At 40.7% G+C, this 23,948-nt stretch overlaps 1 protein-coding gene across 1 annotated transcript in view; it reads left to right on the forward strand.

Moving 5' to 3' along the window:
- The window catches only part of KCMF1 (potassium channel modulatory factor 1), a 72,483-nt gene that overhangs the window by 45,116 nt on the left and 3,419 nt on the right, over window positions 1-23,948 (forward strand). Inside the window, exons 3-6 of the mRNA XM_029938528.1 lie at window positions 2,988-3,145; window positions 17,973-18,074; window positions 21,103-21,277; window positions 23,321-23,603. Of these exons, the coding sequence (XP_029794388.1) occupies window positions 2,988-3,145; window positions 17,973-18,074; window positions 21,103-21,277; window positions 23,321-23,603 (718 nt within the window). The remainder of the gene's footprint in view (window positions 1-2,987; window positions 3,146-17,972; window positions 18,075-21,102; window positions 21,278-23,320; window positions 23,604-23,948) is intronic.

Consider the following 23,948-nt stretch of genomic DNA (forward strand, 5'->3'; position numbering starts at 1 on the left):
ATTCACAAATCCAAGATCAAGAGTCACATGCCCTTCCTGCTGAACCAGTTGGGCACCCCTTAAGCTTTTAACATATAGATCTTTGATCCATGTTGCATTAATTTTTGTACATGGAATGATGAAGTAGATCATTCTGTTGTATATGGGTACCCAGTTGTCTCAGCACCATTTATTGAAAAAGACTATTTTTTTAATGTTTATTTATTTTTGAGAGAGAGAGAGAGAGAGAGAGAGAGAGAGAGAGACAGAGTAGGAGAAGGGGAGGGGCAGAGAGAAAGGGAGACACAGAATCCTAAGCAGGCTCCAGGCTCTGAGCTGTCAGCACAGGGCTGGATGTGGGGCTCGAACTCACAGATCGCGCAATCATGACCTGAGCCGAAGTCGGCCGCTTAACCGACTGAGCCACCCAGGCGTTCTTGAAAAAGACTTGGCATTCTTGTTGAAAATCAGTTGACCTGAGGTGGGAGGGGTAAGGGGATGGTGTAATGTTGGTCATATGGTACAGAGTTTCATTATGCAAGATGAATAAGCTCTTGAGAGCTAATAATGTACAGTGTGGTGACCATGGTTAACAATATTGTATTGAATACTTGAAATTTTTGGAGAGGCTACATCTTAAGTTTTTTCAATACACACACACAGGTCACTATGTAGACATGGTGATCTTTTCATAGTGCATACTACAATAGAACATCAAGTTGTATACCATAAATATACACAATTTTTATATGTCTAAGATATCTCGATAAAGCTATTAGAAAAGTCAGTCAACCATAAATGTGTCTTTCGTTAGAGTCTCAGTCTGTTTCATTGATTTGTAGATCTGTCTGTATGCTAGTACCACAGTCTTAATTACTGTAAACTTATAGTAAGTTTTGAAACGGACAAGTGTGAGTCTTCCAGCTTTTTTTTCCCCCCCAAGATCGCTTTGAGTATTCTAGATCTCTTGAGCTTCTATGCAAGAATTTTAGGATCTGCTCATCACATTTCTGCAAAGAAGCCAACTGGGATTTTGATGGGGATTGTTTTAAATCTATAGATCAGTTTGGAGAGCAATAGTATTAAGTCTGCCAATTGGTAAACATGGGGTGTTTTTCCATTTGTTTAGTTTATCTTTAATATTAAAAAATTTTTTTTAATGTTTATTTTTGAGACAGAGAGTGACCGAGAATGAGGAGGGGAGGGGCAGAGAGAGAGACACGCACAGAATCCGAAGCAGGCTTCAGGCTCCAAGCTTTTAGCACAGAGACTGACGTAGGGCTTGTACTTGCAGACCGCGAGATCGTGACCTGAGCAGAAGTCAGACACTTAACCGACTGAGCCACCCAGGCACCCCAGTCTTTAATACTTTTTAACAAAGTTTTATAATTCCCAGAGGATAAGTTTTACATTTCCTTTTTAAATGTGTTACTAAGTATTTTATTCTTCTTGCTATTGTAAGTGGATTTTTAAAATTTTATTTTTGGATTGTTCACAGCATGTGTATAGAAAAATAATTGGTTTTTTTATGGATCTTATATCCTATGATGTTTTTGCTGTTGATTCTAGTAGTTTTTTTTATTGGACTTTTCAGGATTTTCTATATGCAAGGTCATGTCATCTGCTAATTACAGATGGTTCCACTTCTTTTTTTCCCTTTAGCTGCTTTTCCTTTCATTTTCTTTCCTAATTACTAGACACTCCAGTAAAATAATGAATATAAATGGCTAAAGTGAACACTTTTGTCTTGTTCCAGGTCTTAGGAGAGAAAGCATCCAGTCTTTCACCAATAAGTGTGATGTTAGCTATGGTTTTTTTGTAGATACCATTTATCAGGTGTAGAAGTTTTGTTCATTTTTTATATATTTATCCCAAATACCTACTTGGCAGGTCTTATACGTATAAATAGTGGGGGGGGGGGAATATTTTTAAGATAGCCTAAATCTTCTAAAAATATGAAGAAATCTCTCACATAGTGAATACTTTCTCGTATAAAAATGATCATATCCTATTAAGCATTTGTTACATGTTAAGTATAGTTTTTTGGAATGAGTGACATAACATACTAAGTGTACTTTCAGTTGCATTTCCTTTTGTGTTACAAATGGAGAAAAATGGACTTATTTCTTGAGATGTACTAATGAGGCAAACAAATGATTCCCAGAGAATACCACTAATTTCGTCAGTTCTTCAGTAGCCAACATGGACAGAGTATGCTGTGGTAGTGCTCCATTCAAGTTAGCATTTTACAAGAGCTGAATGCTCAGGGTCCTTCCTGCTGGAAGAATGGGGTGTGCTTTGGACAGATAGCTGCATCTGGGGGTTGGCATATCGATCACGTTCGTCTGTTCTGAGCACTTGTGTTCTTTATTGTGATACGCCCTGCTGATTTTTTTTTTTTAAGATTTTATTTTAAGTAATCTCTATACCAAATGTGGGTCTTGAACTCAGAACTCCGAGATCAGGAGCCGCACACACTCCACCGACTGAGCCAGCCAGGCACCTCTCACCCTGCTAATCCTTTGTGTTGACACTGGCACTGCTACACATACAGAGATGAAGAAAAAACAAGTTACAGTAAAAGTAGAACTCGATGTGAAATGAGAGCTGCTTCAGAATTAAATGAAGGGAGGGTGCCTGACTGGCTCAGTCAGAAGAGCATGCAACTCTTGATCTCAAGGTTGTAAGTTCAAGCCCCACATTGAGTATAGAGATTACTTACAAATAGTATCTTAAAAAATCATTCAAAATTAAATAAAAGGATAAAAAGTTGTTTGTTTTCCTCTTAAGGCAATAATAGATATGTGGGTGGAAAAGGAATTTTGGAGGGGCATCACAGAGTCCCATGCGAAAGAAGGATGTTGAACACATGAGGTACCTATGCTAAGTACTCTTTGACAGGGTGCGGTGTTTGGAGATTCAGGCACACCGTTTTACATTATTGTACCACCATATGTTTACATTTTCATATATGACAAGGAAACAATAATTATTATTTCTCACTGCAGTTCCACTTTATTTTTCAGATTTGTACTATGGTGGGGAAGCTTTCTCTGTAGAGCAGCCCCAGTCTTTTACTTGTCCCTATTGTGGAAAAATGGGCTATACGGAGACATCTCTTCAAGAACATGTTACTTCTGAGCATGCAGAAACATCAACAGAAGTGGTAAGTGAAGCCGCCTCATGTCTCTAGTGATGTGTTAACGTGCATTATTTCTAACAAAAGTAAAGCTAGGTCACCATCCTCTGTCTCCTACTAAGTGTCCTGATACTGTTTGCATAATAATTATTAAAATGATCTTTTAGCAGCAAAGTTTACGCATCCGAGGAGGTTGCATGTGTGCCAGATAACACGCTGGTTTATTCACACTAGCCATTCTCACCCTTTAGTAAAAGCACAGTGTGGGATCTTGACCAGATTCAGGAGCCCTTAGCAAGTGGACTGTGAACAGGTTAAAAGCAGCCCACCCTGCAGCACAGCTCTTTCTACAAAGCAGGTATTCTTGTTACCTGCTTAAGTTTTCTTCTACAAGGACGTCTTCATAATGAAATTTTAAAATCTTAAGTCAGAAGTAGTAATTCATTGTCACATCTTATTGTAACATATCGCTTACTTTGTTTTCATTAGGTCAGATCTCTTGGTTCATTGGTGAGAACTCTTAAGGTCCCTACAAGTTCCTCCTACTTAATCTTTCCCAACTGGGAAACCTGGAATAATGCACAAAGGAAATCTTGCCTTGAAAGCTTTTTGGATGGTTAACTTGACATCTGAGTCAGCAGAGATTCAGTTTTTAAGAAATGATAAAGTACACCCAAAAGAATGCCCTTCTCCTGAGCTTTACTATTGGTAATAATGGATCAAGTGAGAGATAAGAATTGGAACTGTAGGTCTGGGGTTTGGAGAATTTTGGCACAAGCAATTGCACATCAACTAATAAGCCCCTAAATATATTCAAAACAAATTAGCTGAGACCCAAGAGAAATAGGGTGTCCAAGGCTGTCTAGCTGCCGACGGGCAGAGCCAAGTGTCTGAACTCAGCCAGTCCCTCTGGGTTGTAGGGTCCTTACTTAACCACTGTCCTGTTTGATCTCCGCCACCGCCCTGCTCTTACAGCTGTGATAGTGTAGGTTCACTTTTATTCCCGTTTACGCTGCTTAGTTGGATGCTTAAAGCTGCTCGTAAGGCGTACAGTTAAAACAGTTGGTCAGTGGACATTGTGTAGTCCCGAAGCCAAATTTTCCCATCTAACAGCTCAGGACTGCTCTCATCCAGCACCTTGGGGAGCCTCAGAACACCGTTGGCACATGTTACCACTGTTCTTCATTTGTTCTTATATTGTAAAGATGACTTTGCTTCCTTTTGGGACAGTCCCAGATACCAGCATGAGGACTGTGGCGTTGATCGCATCTCCATCCTCCTTGTGGTGGGAAATTGGGAGTAATTTCTTTTCGACTTAATTTCTGTTACCGGATACACCGGAGAGGGGTGTCTCTTCCTGAACCAGACGTTCTTAAAATCGTCACTAGCCATTAGGCCCTGGTATAATACTTTCATCACTCCACCGGGGCAGGATAGCTACTCATTTTTCCACACCCAAAATTGGAGAATCCAGCAGAAAGTTGAGCCCTTTCCAGGAGTGAAAAGCTAGTTTTTAAGTTTTTTTTAAAGCTAGTTGTTTAAAATAAGAATGAGTTGTTCTGCCTCAGCAGCTTTGCGTTTATTTTTTTTCCTGAAAGCAAATACTCATAGTTTGTTTACACTCCTCTATACCTGATGCACAGTTCGAAAATTAAACGTTTACCATCTACAAATGGTTTAGTGGTTTGTCTCTCATAAGTCATGTTCAGTATGTGCCTTTATTAAGTCCCCAAGTTTTTGGTACATAGCTCAAGACAGCGGCCATACTGTTTTCAAATTGGTTTCTGTGGAGTATTTTAAATATTGCCCCCTTCTCACCAGGCTTTAGTCTGCATGAACACGGCCTCTGCACTCTGTTTCCACCCAGGCATTTCAAAGTGCAAATGGCAAGGAAACAAGAATTTTTGATGTGAAGGTACCGGGTTTTTTCTCCCTCGCGTCACGTGAGCCCTGTCCTCCTCAGCCAGGGCTGGCACTACATACGGCTTACCGACTGGTGTCCGTTCAGAAGGATTGGGTCTGTGCCGCCAGTTACTAAGTATTTGGAGTGCCTCTCTGTATACACGTGAGCATACTAAATGTCCAGGTGACGTTACTAGGTGTCCCCTCTCACTCCACTCCCCATCCCACCCCAGGATTTTGCCAAGGCCATGGTTAGTCAAGCATGGAAAACATCTGGAGTTCAAGAGTGACTCAAGTTATTTTGGTGGGGGACTCATCTGTACGTCATTTTCTATTCCTGTTTACATTTTTCTTTTTTCTTTTTTTGTTTTTTGATTTTTGTTATTTGAGAGAGAGAGGCACAAGTGAATGAGGGACAGAGAGAGAATCCCGGGAGTGGCAGAGACAGAGAAGTGGGGCTCACCCACTGTGAGACTTGAACTCACACACTGTAAAATCATGACCTGAGGTGAAGTCAGATATTTCAACAACTGAGCCACCCAGGCGCCCCACCTACCTTTCTGTTTCTGAATGCTTAATGTGCTGTCTTGCTTTGTTCCTTCCATGTGTTGACTAGGACATGGGTTTGTACCATCATGGGACTTAAGGATGTCACTCCTCTAACCAGCATCCATTTGGAACATGTAGAGATAAAAGAATATGTCACTGTAGGTATTATTCTCACCCCTAGTAAGCGTTTACTGATACCTGACATACATAGCTAGTAAGAAAGTCTACTGAAGGTTAATTTTTAAAACAACTTTGTAGGGGCACCTGGGTGGCTCAGTCAGTTAAGTGTGTGACTTGAGCTCAGGTTATGACCTCATGGTGCATGGGTTTAAGCCCTGCATCGGACTTTGCACTGCAGAGCCTGCTTGGGATTATCTCTCTCCCCCGTTTCTGCCTCTCCCCCACACTCTAAATAAATAAATAAATAGATGGTTTTTTAAAAAAAAAAAAACAACTTTATAGACAACTTTATAACCTTGTCTATAAATATATATGGACATGTTTTCTTTTTCAAATAGGGACTCTAAAGGCCCCAAATTAAGATTTGTCTCCCTTCTTAAGATTAATTTGTGATTACTCAAGAGACTCTCTGATTTTGAGGGTATAGAGGACCCTTCTAAATCAGATACTGTGGAAAACAACATCTGACGTAGAATGCATAGTGAAGGTGATTACTAGTTAAAATTTTTTAAAGTAGATTGGGTATAGCCTCAGAAGTTTTTTTTTTCCCCCTAAGCTTTTATTTATTTATTTTGAGAGAGAGAGCAAGAGTAAGCATGAGCAGAGTAGGGACACAGAGAGAATCCCTCACTGTCCGCTCAGAGCCCAATGCAGGCTTGAACCTGCAAACTCTGAGATCATGACAGAAACCAAGAGTCGGATGCTGAACCGACTGAGCCACCCAGGCAACCCTCAGGAGTCTCTTTGTAAACACTAAATGTGATAATGCAATTTTGAGATTAAGCAGAACTTCTTAAAATCCTTCATAGTTACCATGAGATTTGGTAGATTGGGTAATGATTAGAGAGGAAGCAGTACCGAATGTAATTTTAAAATCCATCGACCTAGTAGTAGAAGTGAGCAATAGTGGCCAGATGGGATTGCAGATAGGAAGGGTTATTGCGGAAGTGTTAGGGTGGTAGAAGAAATGTGGTAGGTAGAAAAACTTTTCTTTGGACATAAAAGAGCATTGAGAAGTGACTCCTGAAGTTCTTCTTAAATCTTACGTATTTGAGCTTGCACTGTAGCTAATTAGAAAGCCTTCAGAGATTTTGTTGTTTTTAGATGAAATGTGCTGCATGCAACATTTCATTAATGATATGTAGTTAGTTTTCTTTCAGTTGTTAGTCTAGTAAATCTCTTGTAATTTATCTGAAAAGTATTATGTTTAAAAGATAAAAGCACTTTTTGGTTTACCAACATTCTCTTCCCATTTCCAGAAATGTATATATTAATATATTATTCTGTTCATAAAACAGCAGTCCTCTAATAGGTCATTGCTGGGAACTTCTTGCTTTCTATTTTTCATTTGATTTAGTCATTTTCATTACTCTCCAGAAAAGGGGTTAGAGTACCCAGCTTTTAAGTGCTCTTCATTTATGTTAATGATACATTTCTCCCCCACCCTGCTTTTTTAATGTTAATTTATTTTTGAGAAAGAGAGAGTTCAAGAGACATAGTGTGAGTGAGGGAGGGGCACAGGAAGGGAGACCCAGAATCTGAAGCAGGCTCCAGGCTCTGAGCTGTCAGCACATAGCCTGATGTGGGGCTCAAATCCATGAACCATTAGATCATGACTTGAGCCAAAGTCAGATGCTCAAGTGACTGAGCCACCTAGGCACCCCCCTCCCTTTTTAAAGTTTATTTATTTTGAGAGAGCCAGCAAGCGAGCAGGGGAGGGGCAGAGAGAGAGAGAGATGGAGAATCCAAAGTAGGCTCTGTACTGTCAGGTGGAGCCCAATGAGGGGTTAAAACTCACCAACCTATGAGACCTGAGCCAATCAAGAGTCAGACACTTAATCAGCTGAGCCACCCAGGCACCCCTATTTCCCTCCCCTTTTAGTGAAGACTTAGAGGTGTTTCTAACAAAAGGAGTTTAATTTTGAAATAATATGGTTGTACTGTGTTCCATTTATAAGAAATAAAAATCAAGGAGAAAGAACAGTTTTGGAAATTTCCCACACTCTGACTTCAGACAATTTTATTTTGAATAATAATTCTTGGGGCACCTGGCTGGCTTAGTCAGAAGAGCATAACACACTTGATCTTAGGGTTGTGAGTTTGACCCCACTTTGGGTGTAGAGATTATACATACATACATACACTTTAAAAATTAATAGTGACAGTTCTTATGGAGAAAAACAGTAGCATAAAAGGACCTTTGAATTTTTTTTCATGATTCCAAATAATTGGCTTTAGCTGGTAACTTACAGAATAGAATTTTATCATCATTGTCGTGGCAGTTTGTACATAAACAGTTAGATGCATTTGATCTCTAAATTAAACAAGCAGGAAAGTATTAGATCAAATCTGTATGCCAAGTTAACATGATAGATATGATTTATTAATGAAGGCTATGAGAAGTGACATATGTTTTAAATTGTCTAATAGGACTTTTCAATCCTGAAAATCAATATATCTGTATTTCGTTGAGAGACTGTTTTAATATGTAGGTATGTAGAGTTAACTTCTCAACACCTGTATTTCCTTATTAGGGGCAACAGTGGAGTGAACCACAATTTTTACAAATCTTCTAATCTAATTAAAAAATTTTTTTTATGTTTTTTATTTGTTTTTGAGAGAGACAGCACAAGCAGGGGAGGGGCAGTGAGAGAGGGAGATACAGAATCTGAAGCAGGCTCCAGGCTCTGAGCTAGCTGTCAGCATAGAGCCCGATGAGGGACTTGAACCCACAAACAGTGAGATCATGACCTGAGCTGAAGCCAGATGCTTAATCGACTGAGCCACCCCCAAAAATCTTCTAATCTAATTTTATACATTCTCTTAAATATTTTAACTACCTACTTACCTTTTAATCAGATAGTCAGGAAAAGTAAGAATTTAAAAGCCAAATATACATTAAGAGAAAAAAGCAGATTTTGACATTTACTGCTTTTATTCTTCATCAGAGAATGCAGTTGGATGCAAGGGTATTTTATTTAATAATGGTATAGAAATACATAGGATTTGAACAGTACAGTTGCTGCAAGCAAACCTATTGTCACTGCTCAGCTGCATTTAGCTAGAGAGATTGTAGATTAGGATTTGACACTTTGTTTTATAAATCAGTTTTTTTCTGTCTTTAGTGTTAGGCTATCTTTGCATATTTTTAAATAATAGTTATTTTGAACATATTTACTTGTTTAAAATCAGATCATGGCACTTTTTTATTTAATGTTTATTTTTGAGAGAGACAGAGTGCAAGTGGGGGAGGGGCAGAGAGAGGTAGGGAGACAGAATCAGAAGCAGGCTCCCAGCTTTGGGCTGTCAGCACAGAGCCCGACATGGAGCTTGAATCCATGAACTGTGGGATCATGACATGAGCTGAAGTCAGATACTTGACCAACTGAGCCACCCAGGCTCCCCAAGATCCTAGAACTTTCGATTTTAAGACTGATAATAGCCATTAGTATCCCAGCAGGTTTTATGGAGTTGTGAGCAGGGAAGGAAATGATAGGAGGCATTCTGGGGATTCCAGATTTGTTCTGTACACATGTGTCATGACATTTTAAAAATTTATTTCTATAAGAAATCAGTTCCTTAAATGCCTGCTATTTTAGAGTATGTTGTTTTTCCTGGGTAGGGTTTTCATTGCTTTCTACTTTCTTTTGTGTTGAAGTTGAAGTAAAATCCTATAAGGGAAGGGAAATAGGCAATTTTCTGAACAGAAAGAATGCCTAACAGGAAGGGGAGCATTGGGTAAAATAGCAGGTGTTACACATATTCATTTTGAATTCTTTTTTTTCCTTTAGCCATGGGTCTGGTTTCTTCTTTGTCCTGTAAACTACTGGTTGGTCTACTGCAGTGTCCAGACAGCTAATTTTAAGTTGAAGAAATGTTCTACAGGAATCTTTGTGGGAAGATTTGTAGGCAGGATGGTAATACAGATGGGAGCTCTCCCACAACTGCTGGCAAATGACAGGGCGGCTCAGAAGTTCCTTAGATGCTTTTTGTCCTTGTCTCTTCTTTTCCTGACCTGCCCCTCAGATTAAAAAAAAAAAAAAAAAAAAAAAAAACAACTAGTAAGAAAATCATTTGAAGATGCCAGTTTGATATGCATAGCTGAGGTCATCTTTTTCTAGGAAGCTCTGGCAAACTCAGTCTTACTTGACAAACTGGTTCTGCCCTTTAGAAGAGGAACCTGCGAAGCTTCAGTCCTCGTCAGACTCTTAAACTCACTGTAAACCGCACAGAACCACTCACTTAGGTAGAGTTTATTTCTGATTCTTCACTAAAATTGCTGCTTGCTCTAGGGCACTGCCTCCCCGTCCCTAGCTCCCTGCATCTTTCAGGCTCTTACTGACACCACTAAGCAGTAAGGGATTCCCGTTTCCTTGTCTTCCTCAAAGTCTACAAGTAAATACATAGCTTGCGCTGGGGTAGATAAAGTGGAGCTTACACTCGGTTTTTTTTTTTTCTAGGTAAGCATGGATGCTCTAGAAATTCTATCTAGAGTGACAGCTCTGAAAACTTTAAAAAATTTTTTAATGTTTTCTTTATTTAAAAAAATTTTTTTTAATGTTTTTTATTTATTTTTTGAGAGACAAAGAGAGACAGTGCGAGCAGGGGAGGGTCAGAGAGAGAGAGGGAGACACAGAATCCAAAGCAGGCTCCAGGCTCTGAGCTAGCTGTCAGCACAGAGCCTGATGGGGGGCTTGAACTCACAGACCGTGAGATCATGACCTGAGCCAAAGTTGGACGCTTAGCCAACTGAGCCACCCAGGCGCCACATCAGTATACACATATAATTTAAATTTCTGTCCAAAGAAACATATTTAAGGGGGTGCCTGACTGACTCCATCAGTGGAGGGTACACTTCTTGTTCTCAAGGTTGTGGGTTTGAACACCATGTGGAGTGTAGAGATTACTTAAAAATGAAAAATCAAGGGGTACTTGGTGGCTCAGTCAGTTAAGCATCCAACTTTTTTTTTTAATGTTTTATTTATTTTTGATACAGAGGGAGACAGAGCATGAGAGGGGGAGATGCAGAAAGAGAAGGAGACACAGAACTGGAAACAGGCTCCAGGTTCTGAGCTAGCTGCCAGCACAGAGCCTGACGCGGGGCTCGAACCCACAAACGTGAGATCTGACCTGAGCCGAAGTCGGAGGCCCAACCGACTGAGCCACCCAGGCGCCCCCAACTTTTTTTTTTTTTAAGATTTGAATTTATTTATTTATTTTGAGAGAGAGAAAGCACACATGGAGTAGGGAGGTGGTAGCAGAGAAAGAACCCCATGCAGACTTCACACTCAGTGCAGAGCCTGATGCGGGGCTCTATGCCACATAACTGAGATCATGACCTGAGCCAAAGTGAACAGTCAGACACTTAACTGACTGAGCCACCCAAGTGCCCCAAGTATATCCCACTGTTGATCACAGCTCAGGTCTTGATCTCAGCTCAGGTCTTGATCTCAGGGTCATGAGTTCAAGCCTAAAGTTTGGCTCCATGCTGGGCATGAAGCCCTACTTAAGAAGAAAAAAACAAAACTAAATAATAAGTAAGTAAATAAATAACATATTTAAAACCAAAACTTAGTTATTTAGGACTGTTAAATCATGCATGAAAATGTAAAGGGTGGCTCAGTCAGTAAGTTTCCGACTTTGGCTCAGGCCATGATCTCACTGTGGGTTCAAGCCCCATATCAGGCTCTGTGCTGACAGTTCAGAACCTGGAGTCTGCTTTGGATTCTGTGTCTCCCCCTCTCTCTGCCCCTCCCCTGGTCTCTCACTCTCAAAAATAAACATTAAAAAAATTGTAAATAGAAAAAAATGTAAGGAAAATGAAAACTTTCGTATATAGCCAAAAAATCCTAAAATTCTAAATGCTAGTCCTTTGAAGCATGTGACAGTTCCAACCTAACCATTAAAATGGGGTCAGTGGAACCAAGGAGAAAAATAAATGCAATACGAAGTAACTCCTACTTCATTAGAAGTTAATTTCAGTGTTGCACGGTAACAATAGAGAATTAGATAGTAACCCAGTTGAACAGTGTGCTCACTCAGATCTTGAACAAGGACCTATGTCTCTGTTGGCAAACTGGGTGGTTAAGGTGCAGGTGACTACAACTTAGATGCTTCTAGGCCCAAAAGGAGTTTATTAACCATGAAGCATAGATTTTCCGGTAGTGCTTTATGCACGTCTTCGAAGCAGAACACCAGGATTCAGTCTTATATTTATTATATGTACAAATTTTATAAGATGAACTACTTATAATTGAGTTGGAGATCAAAACTCTGACATTACCAATTAGCCTCCGCAGTAGTTAGCTGGGTAAAGATCAACTTTTTGTTTGTTTTTAATTTTTTTTAATGTTTATATTTATTTTTGAGAGAGAGAGACGCGTGAGCAGGGGAGGGTCAGAGAGAGAAGGAGTCACAGGATCTGAAGACAGCCTCCAGGCTCTGAGCTAGCAGTTAGCACAGAGCCTGACATGGAGCTCAAACCCACGAACTGTGAGATCATGACTTGAGCCAAAGTCGGACGCTTAACTGCCTGAGCCATCCAGGTGCCCCTTGTTTGTTTGTTTAACTCTAAGGATTAAAATACAATGCATGTGAAGGGTCTTTTTAATAGATTGTGGCTTTAAATTCTAATAGCTGTTTTTGGATCATCACTTTTCAGTAAAAGAAAGTCTGTTAATGGGGCGCCTGGGTGGCTCTGTCGGTTAAGCATCTGACTTCGGCTCAGGTCATGATCTCACGGTCCGTGGGTTCGAGCACCGCATCAGGCTCTGTGCTGACAGCTCAGAGCCTGAAGCCTGCTTCGGATTCTGTGTCTCCTCTCTCTCTGCCCCTCCCCTGCTCACTCTTTGTCTCTCTCTCTCAAAATAAAGACATAAAAAAAATTTACAAAAATAGAAACTCTATTAAAAAACATTCCATTATATTGCAAGTGATCAGAAAATTTTGCCTGACACAGCAAGTGTAGGGTATATCTAGAGGTGAGTTTAAGAGCTGTTCAAAAGAAGAGACATGAATTGTAACCTGGTTTGAATAAATAATGAAAAATACATCTCAGTTTTTAAGAAGAGATGGAAAAAAAAAAAGGAGACCGATGAAATTCATATGAACTTGAATGGTGGCAGGTTCACCATTGTTCACTGGTTGGTAATTTCACTGTCTTCATTAATATTTTTATAACCCAGAATTTTAAGTGAACACTGGCTTGGTCCCCAGTAAATGCTTAATTAGTTAAGCCATAGTAACAAAGTTATACAATATAAAAAATTTGACTGGCGAGAACTTTCATTAATTTTACTAGCCCACCTGGACTTCCTGGCATAGATCCTTTAACTGGAAATCGGATGCAGTTGTAAAGAGTAGCACAAGAGAAATGGTGTTTATTACAATCCCAGAAGGTGCCCGTATCTGAAACAGCACTCACAGGCTTTGTTTATATGTTTTCATTTAAATTCATATGGCCTACACATTTAAAAAAAAAAAAAATGACTCTGACTTAAAAAGAAGTTATTTTTGTAAAAAAAAAACTGTTTGCTGTTAACAAGAAGCATTAGTGTCCCAGAATCCGAGTTCAAGGGCAGTTGCAAGGGGTCTGAGAGGATGATGCTTCAAAGTGGGTCAGCCTCATGATAAAGAACCAACCTAGCTCTCAGCATCTGCTGAATGATTTTGGTGCAAGACCGATCTCTCTATAGTGCTGTGGTCTAGTAGCTTCAGTTAAAGCCAGGTTATATGCCGGATCAGATAGACAGTTTTTTTAAATGCATTTTCTGGAGCAATAAACAAAATGGTCAAGAAACTTACGAAGCCTATCCAAAAAAAAAAAAATAAATGAAGAAAAGCTTACTGCATCATAAAAACTTAACTCCACTATGGTTGTTTTTTTATTTTTTTATTTTTTACATTTATTTACTTTTGAGAGAGAGCGTGAACAGGGGAGGGGCAGAGAGAGAGGGAGACACAGAATCCAAAGCAGGCTCCAGGCTCTGTGCTAGTGGTTAGCGCAGAGCCCGACATGGGGCTCGAACTCAGAAACCGTGAGATCGTGACCTGAGCCGAGATCAGAGGCTCAGCTGACTGAGCCACCCAGGCGCCTCCACTGTGGTTGTTTTTGAAGCCCTACATAGTAGCCAGAGAAAGAATGTCGTCCAGTGTTGGTTCATAGGTTCAAGACAGAGGCTGGGGAGGGAATCTGAACTTGCTTTAGTCTAGTTGGTGACTGTATAGGGAAGAATGTGTAGAGTTGTAGTTTAAAAGTAAAACCAGACAGTGGCTCCTGGGTGGCTCAGTTGATTGAGCATCTGACTGTTGATTTTGGCTCAGGTCATAATCCCAAGGTTATGAGATGGAGCCCCATGTTGGGCTCTGCACTGAGCATGGAGCCTCCTTAAAATCTCTTTCCCTCTTCCCCACTCCGTTTGTCACATGCTCTCTCTCTAAAGTAAAATAAAATAAATAATTTTTTATATGTTTATTTTTGAGACAGAGAGCACGAACAGGGGAGGAGCAGGAGAGAGAGGGAGACACACAATCTGAAGCAGGCTCCAGGCTCTGAGCTGTCAGCACAGAGCCTGATGCGGGGCTCAAACCCACAAACAGTGAGATCTTGACCTGAGCCAGTGTTGGATGCCTAATTGACTGAGCCACCCAGATGTCCCTAAATAAAATAATATTTTTCTTTTTTTTTTTATGTTTATTTAATTTTTGAGAGATAGAGTATGAATAGGGGAACAGCAGAGAGAGAGGGAGACCTGGAATCTGAAGCAGGTTCCAGGTTCTGAGCTGTCAGCACAGAGCCTGACAAGGGGCTCGAACTCACAGACCGAGAGATCATGCCCTGAGCCAAAGTCGGTCACTTAACCATTATTACTGAGCCACCAAGCACCCCAATAAAATAACTTTTAAAAATTAAAACCCAGCATGCTGATTGTAGGTTATTTTTTTTATACATAACCTGTCACAGGGAAAAATGTTCCGTAAATTTAGAGGTGACCTGAGGTATGTGAAATAATGACTTCAGAAGGTATGTTCAAGACATTGGTGGCCACCTCTGTTAAGAATCCACCCTGAGTGATTGCTTGCTGGCAGCCATGCACTGGGACTGTGTGGAAAGTGGGAAACTCCAGGAAGTTTTTGGCATGGGATTTCATCTCAGTACATTGATAAAGGTGTCCGAAAGGCTGCAGATAAAAAGCAAGACCGGTGGTGAGCCTCAGTAGTAAGGTGAGGCAGAAGGGGAAGACTCAAACAACAGCAAAGACGAGACAGAATAAATAGCAAGGACTTTGTGATTAGGAATTTGAGCGAGGGGTGAGCGCCTGGGTAGCTCAGTTGGTTAAGAGTCCGACTTCGGCTCACGTCATGATCTGACAGTTCATAGTTCGAGACCCACATCGGGCTCTGTGCTGACAACTTAGAGCCTGGAGGCTGCTTCCGATTCTGTGCCTTCCTCTCTGTCCCTCCCCCACTTGTGTTCTCTCTGTCTCTTAAAAGTAAATAAAACCATTCTTTTTAAAAAAAACTTTGAACAAGGGGATAATAAATACAACATTTCATGTTTCGTTCCACAGGGTAAATATACATTCTTTTTCAATACCATTGTATATTTAAGCTGTATTTGCCAAACTTCTCTAATTATAAGATAATTGGGACCCTTGTCAAAAAATACAGATTTTCAAATCTCCTAGAATCAGTTTCCAGGCAGGGGCCTAGGGAACTGTGCTTTTACCAAATACTCCAGATGAATTATATCCTCAGCCAATTTCAGGAAACACTGACTTATGCCAATTTAATATGCCTGAACGTTGGCAAGTTGTCGTTGCGTTAAGCTATTGTGTTACATGGAATTTCCTTATTCAAATAATATATGTTACTATATCATGTGGCAATAGAAGTATGATAAATATTAATGTTGACAGACTCATAATTTTCATATGACAGACTCATACCCTTTGTGTGGAATGTTCCTATCCTCTGCGAGGTATCAGGTACCCTCTTGTGGAAGTAAGGACACACTCAGAACGCAGCAGTATTCTACGTCCCCATCTCAGAGGTGCTTTTCTCGGTTAGAGGAGACTGTTGGTCCGGTTAGGACATTCTTAGTACATTTGATGTCTGTACTTTCCCATCTTGTCTTCCTCCCAGCAACGCATATTCTCAAGGATACTTTTGTCATCTAAGAACCTTTCCATGTGTCCTCAAAGTACTGAAACTTCTACAGTTATCTTTGTGTAGTTCACGTTGTGCATAGACTTTATCCAAAAGTAGTCTGAAGGAAATATCTTAGAAGGAAGGTGTCTTTTCCTCATAATGTTATTTTTTCTTTGGATAAAAATCTTATACTTACAGTCATGTGGTACTGTGATAAAGCTCTACATGGTCCAGCACCTGTTAAATTGTTGCAGAACTGAGAGACTTAGAAATACCTAAGGTGTCTTGTTTGAGTTTTTAAACTGGAGGTTGTTTCTGCTTCTCTGAACTTGTTGGTCTTTCTCTGTTATGCCAGTCTGGTCACAGTTCCCAAGCAACAGCCAAATCACACTGTCCTGCATTTCTCAAAACTGTTGACTAGCCAGGCAAGACAGAAACACACAAACAGATAAGTGCAGCAGACCCTGCCGGGCAGTATCCTAGTACAGGAACGATACAGACAGTAAAACCTCAATTCCTGGGGAAGAAAGCTGATTGTCTTCAAACTTATGAATAGATACAGTTGCTTTTCTCTCTGACAGAAGAAAAAGTGACCACTTTCTGGCATCTTCTAAGAAAGGCATGCATGTGTTTACTGCTTTCTTCATTTCCTTGCAGGCACGTTCGTATGTGACCTCCCTTCTTTTGCACACTGTCCTGCTTAAATGTTATTTCTCATGAGCAAATTTACATTTTCTTGACGCTATTTCTCAGACTCCTGAGGCAGATATAATCAGGACAGCTGAGTTGGCATAAGAGGAACTGGGATCAAATCAGAGTCAAACTCTCAGGGGACTTCTGCTTTCTAGTCATGAGAAGATGGTGATTTGTGTCGGCGTGGGATCTGGGAATCACATAGTTTGTTTTCCTGTCTGTATCCCAGTAACGGCCTTCGAAGTCTCGCCTTGCCCTTGCCTCTTCATCTCTTCTGCTCCACCACAAGCAAGCAGCAAGGTCAACCGATTGCCTGATTTTTACTCCAGGTGAAGGAATTTAGGGACACAACACACGCATTGGCAGCATGAATCACATACCCTAGCCTCAGCCCTTTTATCCCTAGAGAGATACAAGCCTGAAGCTTTGTATACTTCCTGGGACTCCCTTTGGCTGTGCTCCTTTGCATCAGACCTTTCTGCTTGGCTCTGTTCTTTAGCTCTGAAGTTCTTTATACTTCAAGGCTTGGCTTCTACTCCTAGACCATCATTTACCCATTTGGATTTCTACAAGAGAAGAGACCTTTCCTCTCATAGTCCTTTCTTTTGATGTGTCCCCTCTTCTTCCTGTGTCATCACTTCTCTTGAAACTGCTGCTTCAAAAACCACATTTCCATCCTATGGAAGCTCCCCGGAGCTCTGCGTATGCACACAGCTATCCCTTGCCCTAAGGCTCACGAGAAGTTGATCTTCTACTCCTTGACCTTAACCTGATCACAAGCTTGCGTTCCAACTCCCATTCCTCTGGAAGCTAAGCTCCAAACATGGGCTCCCACCCCCCATTTCCCCTTGGAAGTTCTATTCATGAATTTATAGAGCATATTTGCATATTATCAGTAATCACCATCTTAATATATGAGCTTGTATAGTTGTATTTTAATAAGATCTTTGCTGTCGTTTTTGGAGATTGGCCCTCAAATCTAGCTTATGTCTCTGTCTTTACCATTCAAGACCAGACTTAGTCAGATGTGAATGTGCACTAATTAAATAGCACATCTTTAAAAAAAATTTTTTTTTATGGAAAGTGTTTTGTTAGACCATGCAAATGAATCATCCAGGCTGTTAGAAGGCTTTACCAGAGCTCGAGTTTGAGCTGCTTGTCTGGAACTGTTGTGTCTGAGCCTGAGAGGTTATGTGTTGCAGTTGTGAGTAAGAGCGTGGCTGTGCCGTAGTTCATATTGAGGCCTCTGTTGCTGTTTACTAGTTCAGGATCTCTGTTGTATTTTTGCCTGGTTAAAACTCAGTTACAGTAAAATATTCATCCAACAAGATGTCTGATCAATATCCATCTATTAAATCTGCTTTCTTTACTTTCATTTCAGATTTGTCCAATATGTGCAGCATTACCTGGAGGCGATCCTAATCATGTCACGGATGACTTTGCAGCTCATCTTACACTTGAACACAGAGCCCCTAGAGATTTAATATCCTTTTAAGAGGCAAGAAGGGATAGAGTTGTTTGCAATGTGTGTCATTTTGATTATTTTAAGGACAATATACCCAAAGAGATGAACTGACTTCCAAATTATTTTAGTTTATTTGACCTTTCCTAAAAGTGACTCCGTGTTGAGATGCGATTTATTTCTCTTATTACGCACTGTGCGTGTCCCGTGAACAGCGCTCGCTAAGTGAAAGTGGCCTTGCTCATCTTCGCTTCATTCCAGCCAGATTTCCTTAAGACCGTTTGAGCAGGTGATGAGTTTTCATACAAAAGAGGAAAATGCTAATCCAAATTAAAATCTAATGAACTATAAGGAGAATTTATTTGCTTCCCCTCTATGTTTTCTATTGCCTTACTCTGTTCTAGGGGGGGATGATGAGCAGGGGTGCATGCTGGGGCTCCTTTCCCTTTGGGAGTCCCCTTCTCCAGAGACAGCCATTCCCCACCCAGTCTCTGAATAGGGTAGCCCAAGGTCAGGGCCAGCTCTCCAGTCCTTTCCCACTGTCCTTTCTGCTTCCCCTTGGCAAGTCCGTCTCTCAGCAGTGGCTGGTGATGCTCCCTGTGGTCTTCAAGAGATGAACGTCCCCCCAGAGTAATTAAGTTTGTACCCTGTGTGCTTCTTGTTTCAACTTAGGAATCATTTTTCTAGAACTATCACCTATTAACTTGGGGGTCCATTTTCCTGTAAAGGTTTCGGTATTCATTGCAGTTTGAACTAATTCAAGAGCTAATCATTACTTTTCTCTTTGCCAGACTTTATTCTGATTTCTTTGATTACCGGGTGCCTCCCGGCAATCACAATTCAGCCTTAGTCCCACTGAGGAAGAAACTGATGTGATGAAACCAAGGATAAGAAAAACTAAAGGAAATAATAAAGATGTGGAACCAACCTAAGGATTTAGAATGTCCGCCAGACCTGCGCCAGGCAGAGGGCTCGTACTCGTTGGACAGAGGAACCACTTTCCCTCTGTCCTAAGGGCTGAGGACACTGAAAGTATAGTGAAAGCTGTGATTTTTTTTTTTCTTAAAGAGAATAAGAAAACCCGAATGGGCCAAGAATACTTAAGTCTTTGAGTCACTTCACATTTTATGTGAAAGAATCTTGTAACAATACCGAGCAGAGTTATGCTCGATCCCTGACCTGCTCCGTCTTCATGGAGAAGCGAGGCCAGTAATTTAAAGCCACGCTGTTCTCCTAATCCTGAACTTTTCAGCAGGTTCAGGGGCCTGTAGTGAAATGCGTATCCATTCAGTAGAATTTCCCATGTCATCTACATCCATTTTTGTGAGATTTTTGTAAGTCACTGGTTATCAAGAGAAGATTAAATTATACAAAATATAAGAATAAGAGGAGGCACATGTTACATTTTAGCTTCCTAACGAGTATTGCCATTAAGTTCTGGAAAACAACATGTTGACTTTGCAGTTACCCTGGAAATACACTGATTTTTCAGGTACTTCAAGTAGTGCTGTGTGGTGACTTTGACATCAGTGAATGGCTTCTCTTTGAGCCTCATAAGCACCAGAACTTTTTTTTCTGTTTTGATCGAACCTTCCTAAAGTGTACTTTTTATGCCCAGATGTCTTTTACTAACAAAATACAATGATCACAGCATCACTTTCTGCACAACCCAAGCCATTATCATGAATACCATGATAAAACAGTGTACATATTATAGTGGCACCTGAGGGCTTCATGTAACCACTCATCCTGTCCCTAAGTCACTCCAAAATCATCAGTTGAAGACTGGGAAGCCAGCAGAGTTATTTTGCAATAGGGCGCCTGGGTGGCTTAGTCGGTTAAGTGTCTGGACTTTGGATCAGGTCATGATATCATTCATGAATCATGAGTTTGAGCCCCACACCAGGCTTTCTGCTGTCAGCATAGAGCCCACTTAAGATCCTCTGTCCCCCACCCATTCTCTGCCCCTCTGCATCTTGCGTTCTCTCTCTCTCTCTGTCTCTCAAAAATAAATATATTTTTTAAAAAGTCGTTCTGTACCATATAGCTGTTCTGTGTATTGCTTTGAAAGAAAAGTCTCTTTTACTATGCTTTTACATTTGTCTGAGTGGAAACGCAAGGTTGTCTTCATGAATTTGAGCCGCTGTTCACTATTCAGGACCTTCTTTACTTTGAGTCAGCTGTAGAAGATGGGTGAGGCTGCTCGATTTGACTTTTTTTCTTTTAAGTAGTCTCTTCTGACAGCCAGGGGCTCCTGGGAATTTGACTTCTTGATAAATGTGGTGTTACTCTCTCTCTGTCCACTTCTATTAAAAAAAAAAAGTCAAATCTAGTTTTCAGTTTAATAGCATTAAAAAACAACTTGAAGACAGATTAAAACTAATAACCGAAAGGAGTCTTCTACTCCTGAATTTAAATTATTCATACTGGGGGCACCTGGCTCACTTATTCAAAGAGCATGAGACTCTTGATCTTGAGGTGATGAGTTCAAGCCCCACATTGGGTACAGAGATTACTTAAATAAATAAGATTTTAAAAACTGTAAAAGAAAATGTTAATAAAATTGCTCATACCATTCTTTTATTATTACAGATGATAATTGAGATTAGATCAGCATAGCTGTCCTCAGATGTAAAAATTGATGCTTATTCTGATTACTTTAGTATAAACATATGTGAAAGTCAGCCCTTGGGTGTCTGGCCCAACAATGCCTTTCACCCCATCTGGTTATTGTCGCTGGAGCCTAGGAAGAGAGGAAGAAATTTCTTCCTATCTGGTAAAACATGTTTCCCCTTTGAAAATACACATGCACACACACACATGCATGCACACAGTATACACACACTCACATGTTGCTTTATATTTGAGTGTCTTTTTTTAGTGTTAATAGCCCCGTAGATATGGTTGGGATGTTCGCATTCTAAATGAAATGTGCTATTTTTAAATGCTTAATAGTTTAGAAAATCTGCATGTCTGTCTAAGAAGGGCTTGAGTGATTTTTTTTTCTTTCTGTGAAATACTTGGGTTCTTTTCTTAACTTTGGAGTTACGATGAATCCAGTGGTGTTCGACATGTACGTAGAATGTTTCACCCTGGCCGGGGACTAGGAGGTCCTCGCGCTCGTAGATCAAACATGCACTTTACTAGCAGTTCTACTGGTGGACTTTCTTCCTCTCAGAGTTCATATTCTCCAAGCAATAGGGAGGCCATGGATCCTATAGCTGGTAAGTCAGTTTCCCGTTAATAAAAGAAATGGCTAGGGAGGGGGCCTCACTTTAAAATGTTTTGGTGGAATCTGTGTTCTTAGTCTCTCATCATGCTCCTATATTCCTTCACAGAATTCCCCCAAATCTTATTAGTATAAATATTTTAAAAGTGGGCACCATAAAGTAGTTTGTATTATTCTGACATTTCTTTAAGTACTTAGAAGGTAATACAAAATGGCTGTGGGTTCTATTTGTGGCCTCTGTTGAAACCCAAGAAAATGATCAAAGATTTCAGAGTTGGAAGACTTTCAGAGTTTCATGGTTTAACCTCCACAAGCATACAGATAATAAAACTAATTGATAAGACTAATGAATTAAGCTCTTCTCATAGAGGAAAGTAAAGTAGGAGTTTTCTCTGTTCTTGCCTTGATTTGAGAACTATATTCTTAGGGAACATATGGAAAAGTATGTGTTTTAATAGCTTAAGAAAATCTTAAAACACGACAACATTTGAATATGTGGTTCATAACCAAGTCCACTGGGTCTAGTACATGGCCAACCTGGGAAGCCAGCAGCAGAGCAAAGAGCTTGGAGGTCAAAATATAATGTCAGAAATCCCAGTAGCCTGAGACTATAAGACGCACGAAACCCAGACAGGCGAAGGTAAGACTCTGGAAGCCTGTACGAGGTCTGAGATGCGTGTGCATGGTGGAGTGTGTGCCTGGAAGTTGTGATGCACCTTGCAGAGCACCCTGGGACTCTGGTAAGTGTGAATCCGGGGTACAGACTAGGAATAGTTTTACTCATAAAACGTTCTTAAAAATGTACCGACCTACAGACGTAACCTCTTAATTCCAAATGTGCTTTGGCATTTGGATGTGCGATAAACCCTGTAAATGGAGTTTTGGGGATTTTAAAACAATTTCTTCATCCAAAGGGAATAATTTACGTGCTGTCTTTGTTAGCAGGCTGTACAATTTCATTTCTAAAAGCGAAATTAAGAAATGAGAAATTCTTCCCATTTTGTTTTTTTGTCAATGAAAGTTTATTTTAGTCGTAGGCTATATGAAAGAATGGTGTAAGAACCTGTGGGATAAAACAGTGAGCGAGAAAACAGAAATTTACAGTCAAAGAGTAACATTTGCTAGCCTGGGAACGTCTGCGAGGCAGACAATTCCATGCAAGTCAGGTAGAACTCTCTCCCATGTGGGACAAGGCATTTCCTGCACCTGACTTACACGAGAACTCAGGGACAAAGGTCCACATTGCCCTTGATGATTCGACCTTATCGAAACAAGAGTCTGGATTGTAACAGGCCACTAACTGGGCTGTACAGTCAGGAGCCAGTCAGCCTTACTGGGCATCACCAGTGATGGTCCCATGGTACTCTGCAACTCTTCAAATGACAGTATCAGAAAGTACCAGAGAGAAGGCAAAGGAAAATGGTACAAGGGTCACAGATAGAAATGATCCAAGCCTCTTGGATGTAATTCTGATCATCATTCAATCATTGAGGAAACGTTTGAGGCCTACTATTTGCCAGGCACTGTTCTAGAAGCATGAATGGTAGACTCCCTCCTTTCATGGAGCTTGTGTTGGAGGTTTATATTATGATTGGACAGCAGATGATCCACTTTAATTTACTACAGTACTAAGAGAAAGTGTAACTAAATTAGTCCATTTAGCAACAGTCTGTTACGTTCTACTTAAAAATCATTGTATGTGGGTTAATGTTCATGTATCTGCATTCCCCGTGCACAACAGCTCCTTCCTCCAGGAGGCATTCTGAAAGATACTGAGGGGCGCCTGGCTGACTCTGTCAGTAGAGCGTGCAACTCTTGGTCTTGGGATTGTAAATTCAAACCCCACATTGAGTGTAGAGATTACTTCCAAATAAAATCTTTAGTAAAAGAAAAGGTGCTGCGCTCCCAGCTGAACTCTGTTGCCACGGATACATGCCTGTTGCCCATCATCTTTAATGTTCCCCTAAAAGAGCACCCTTCAGCATTTTGCTTCCCAGAGCATCTCAGGAGACATTAACCCCTTCGTTTGCGTTGGCAGAGCTGCTGTCTCAGCTGTCAGGAGTGAGGCGTTCCGCAGGAGGACAGCTTAACTCTTCGGGCCCCTCCGCTTCGCAGTTACAGCAGCTGCAGATGCAGCTGCAGCTGGAACGGCAGCACGCCCAGGCGGCGCGGCAGCAGCTGGAGACGGCTCGCAACGCCACCCGGCGCGCCAACACGAGCAGCGTCACCACCACGATCACGCAGTCCACGGCGACGACCAACACAGCTAACACGGAAAGCAGTCCGCAGACGGTCCAGAATTCCCAGTTTCTTTTAACAAGGTAGTTCATTTGTCCGTATGTCTGAAATGACCTATTCTATGCCTTGTCCATGTTCTTAAAGGCTCTGTTTGATCAGACCCTTAAAACTCTCAGATCTGAGCAAAACTGCATATTTGGTATTTCCCCAAGATAATGAAAAATAGTGGTTAACGCAGAAGTGCTAGTGAGTGGTCTTGTTCCAACCGTAAATTATCACCTAATATTAATTTTATCCCTGTATTTTGCCCATAAAACTGAAACACTGCATCATTACATTCGGGGGACATATTAGGTCTATTTATTGTCATAATTAACATTGCTTTCTTTTTTTTGCCAATTTTAGTCAACTGTGAAATATAAAAGGAA

The sequence above is a fragment of the Suricata suricatta genome, chromosome 4, assembly GCF_006229205.1.
Source record: "Suricata suricatta isolate VVHF042 chromosome 4, meerkat_22Aug2017_6uvM2_HiC, whole genome shotgun sequence".
Taxonomy (NCBI): domain Eukaryota; kingdom Metazoa; phylum Chordata; class Mammalia; order Carnivora; family Herpestidae; genus Suricata; species Suricata suricatta.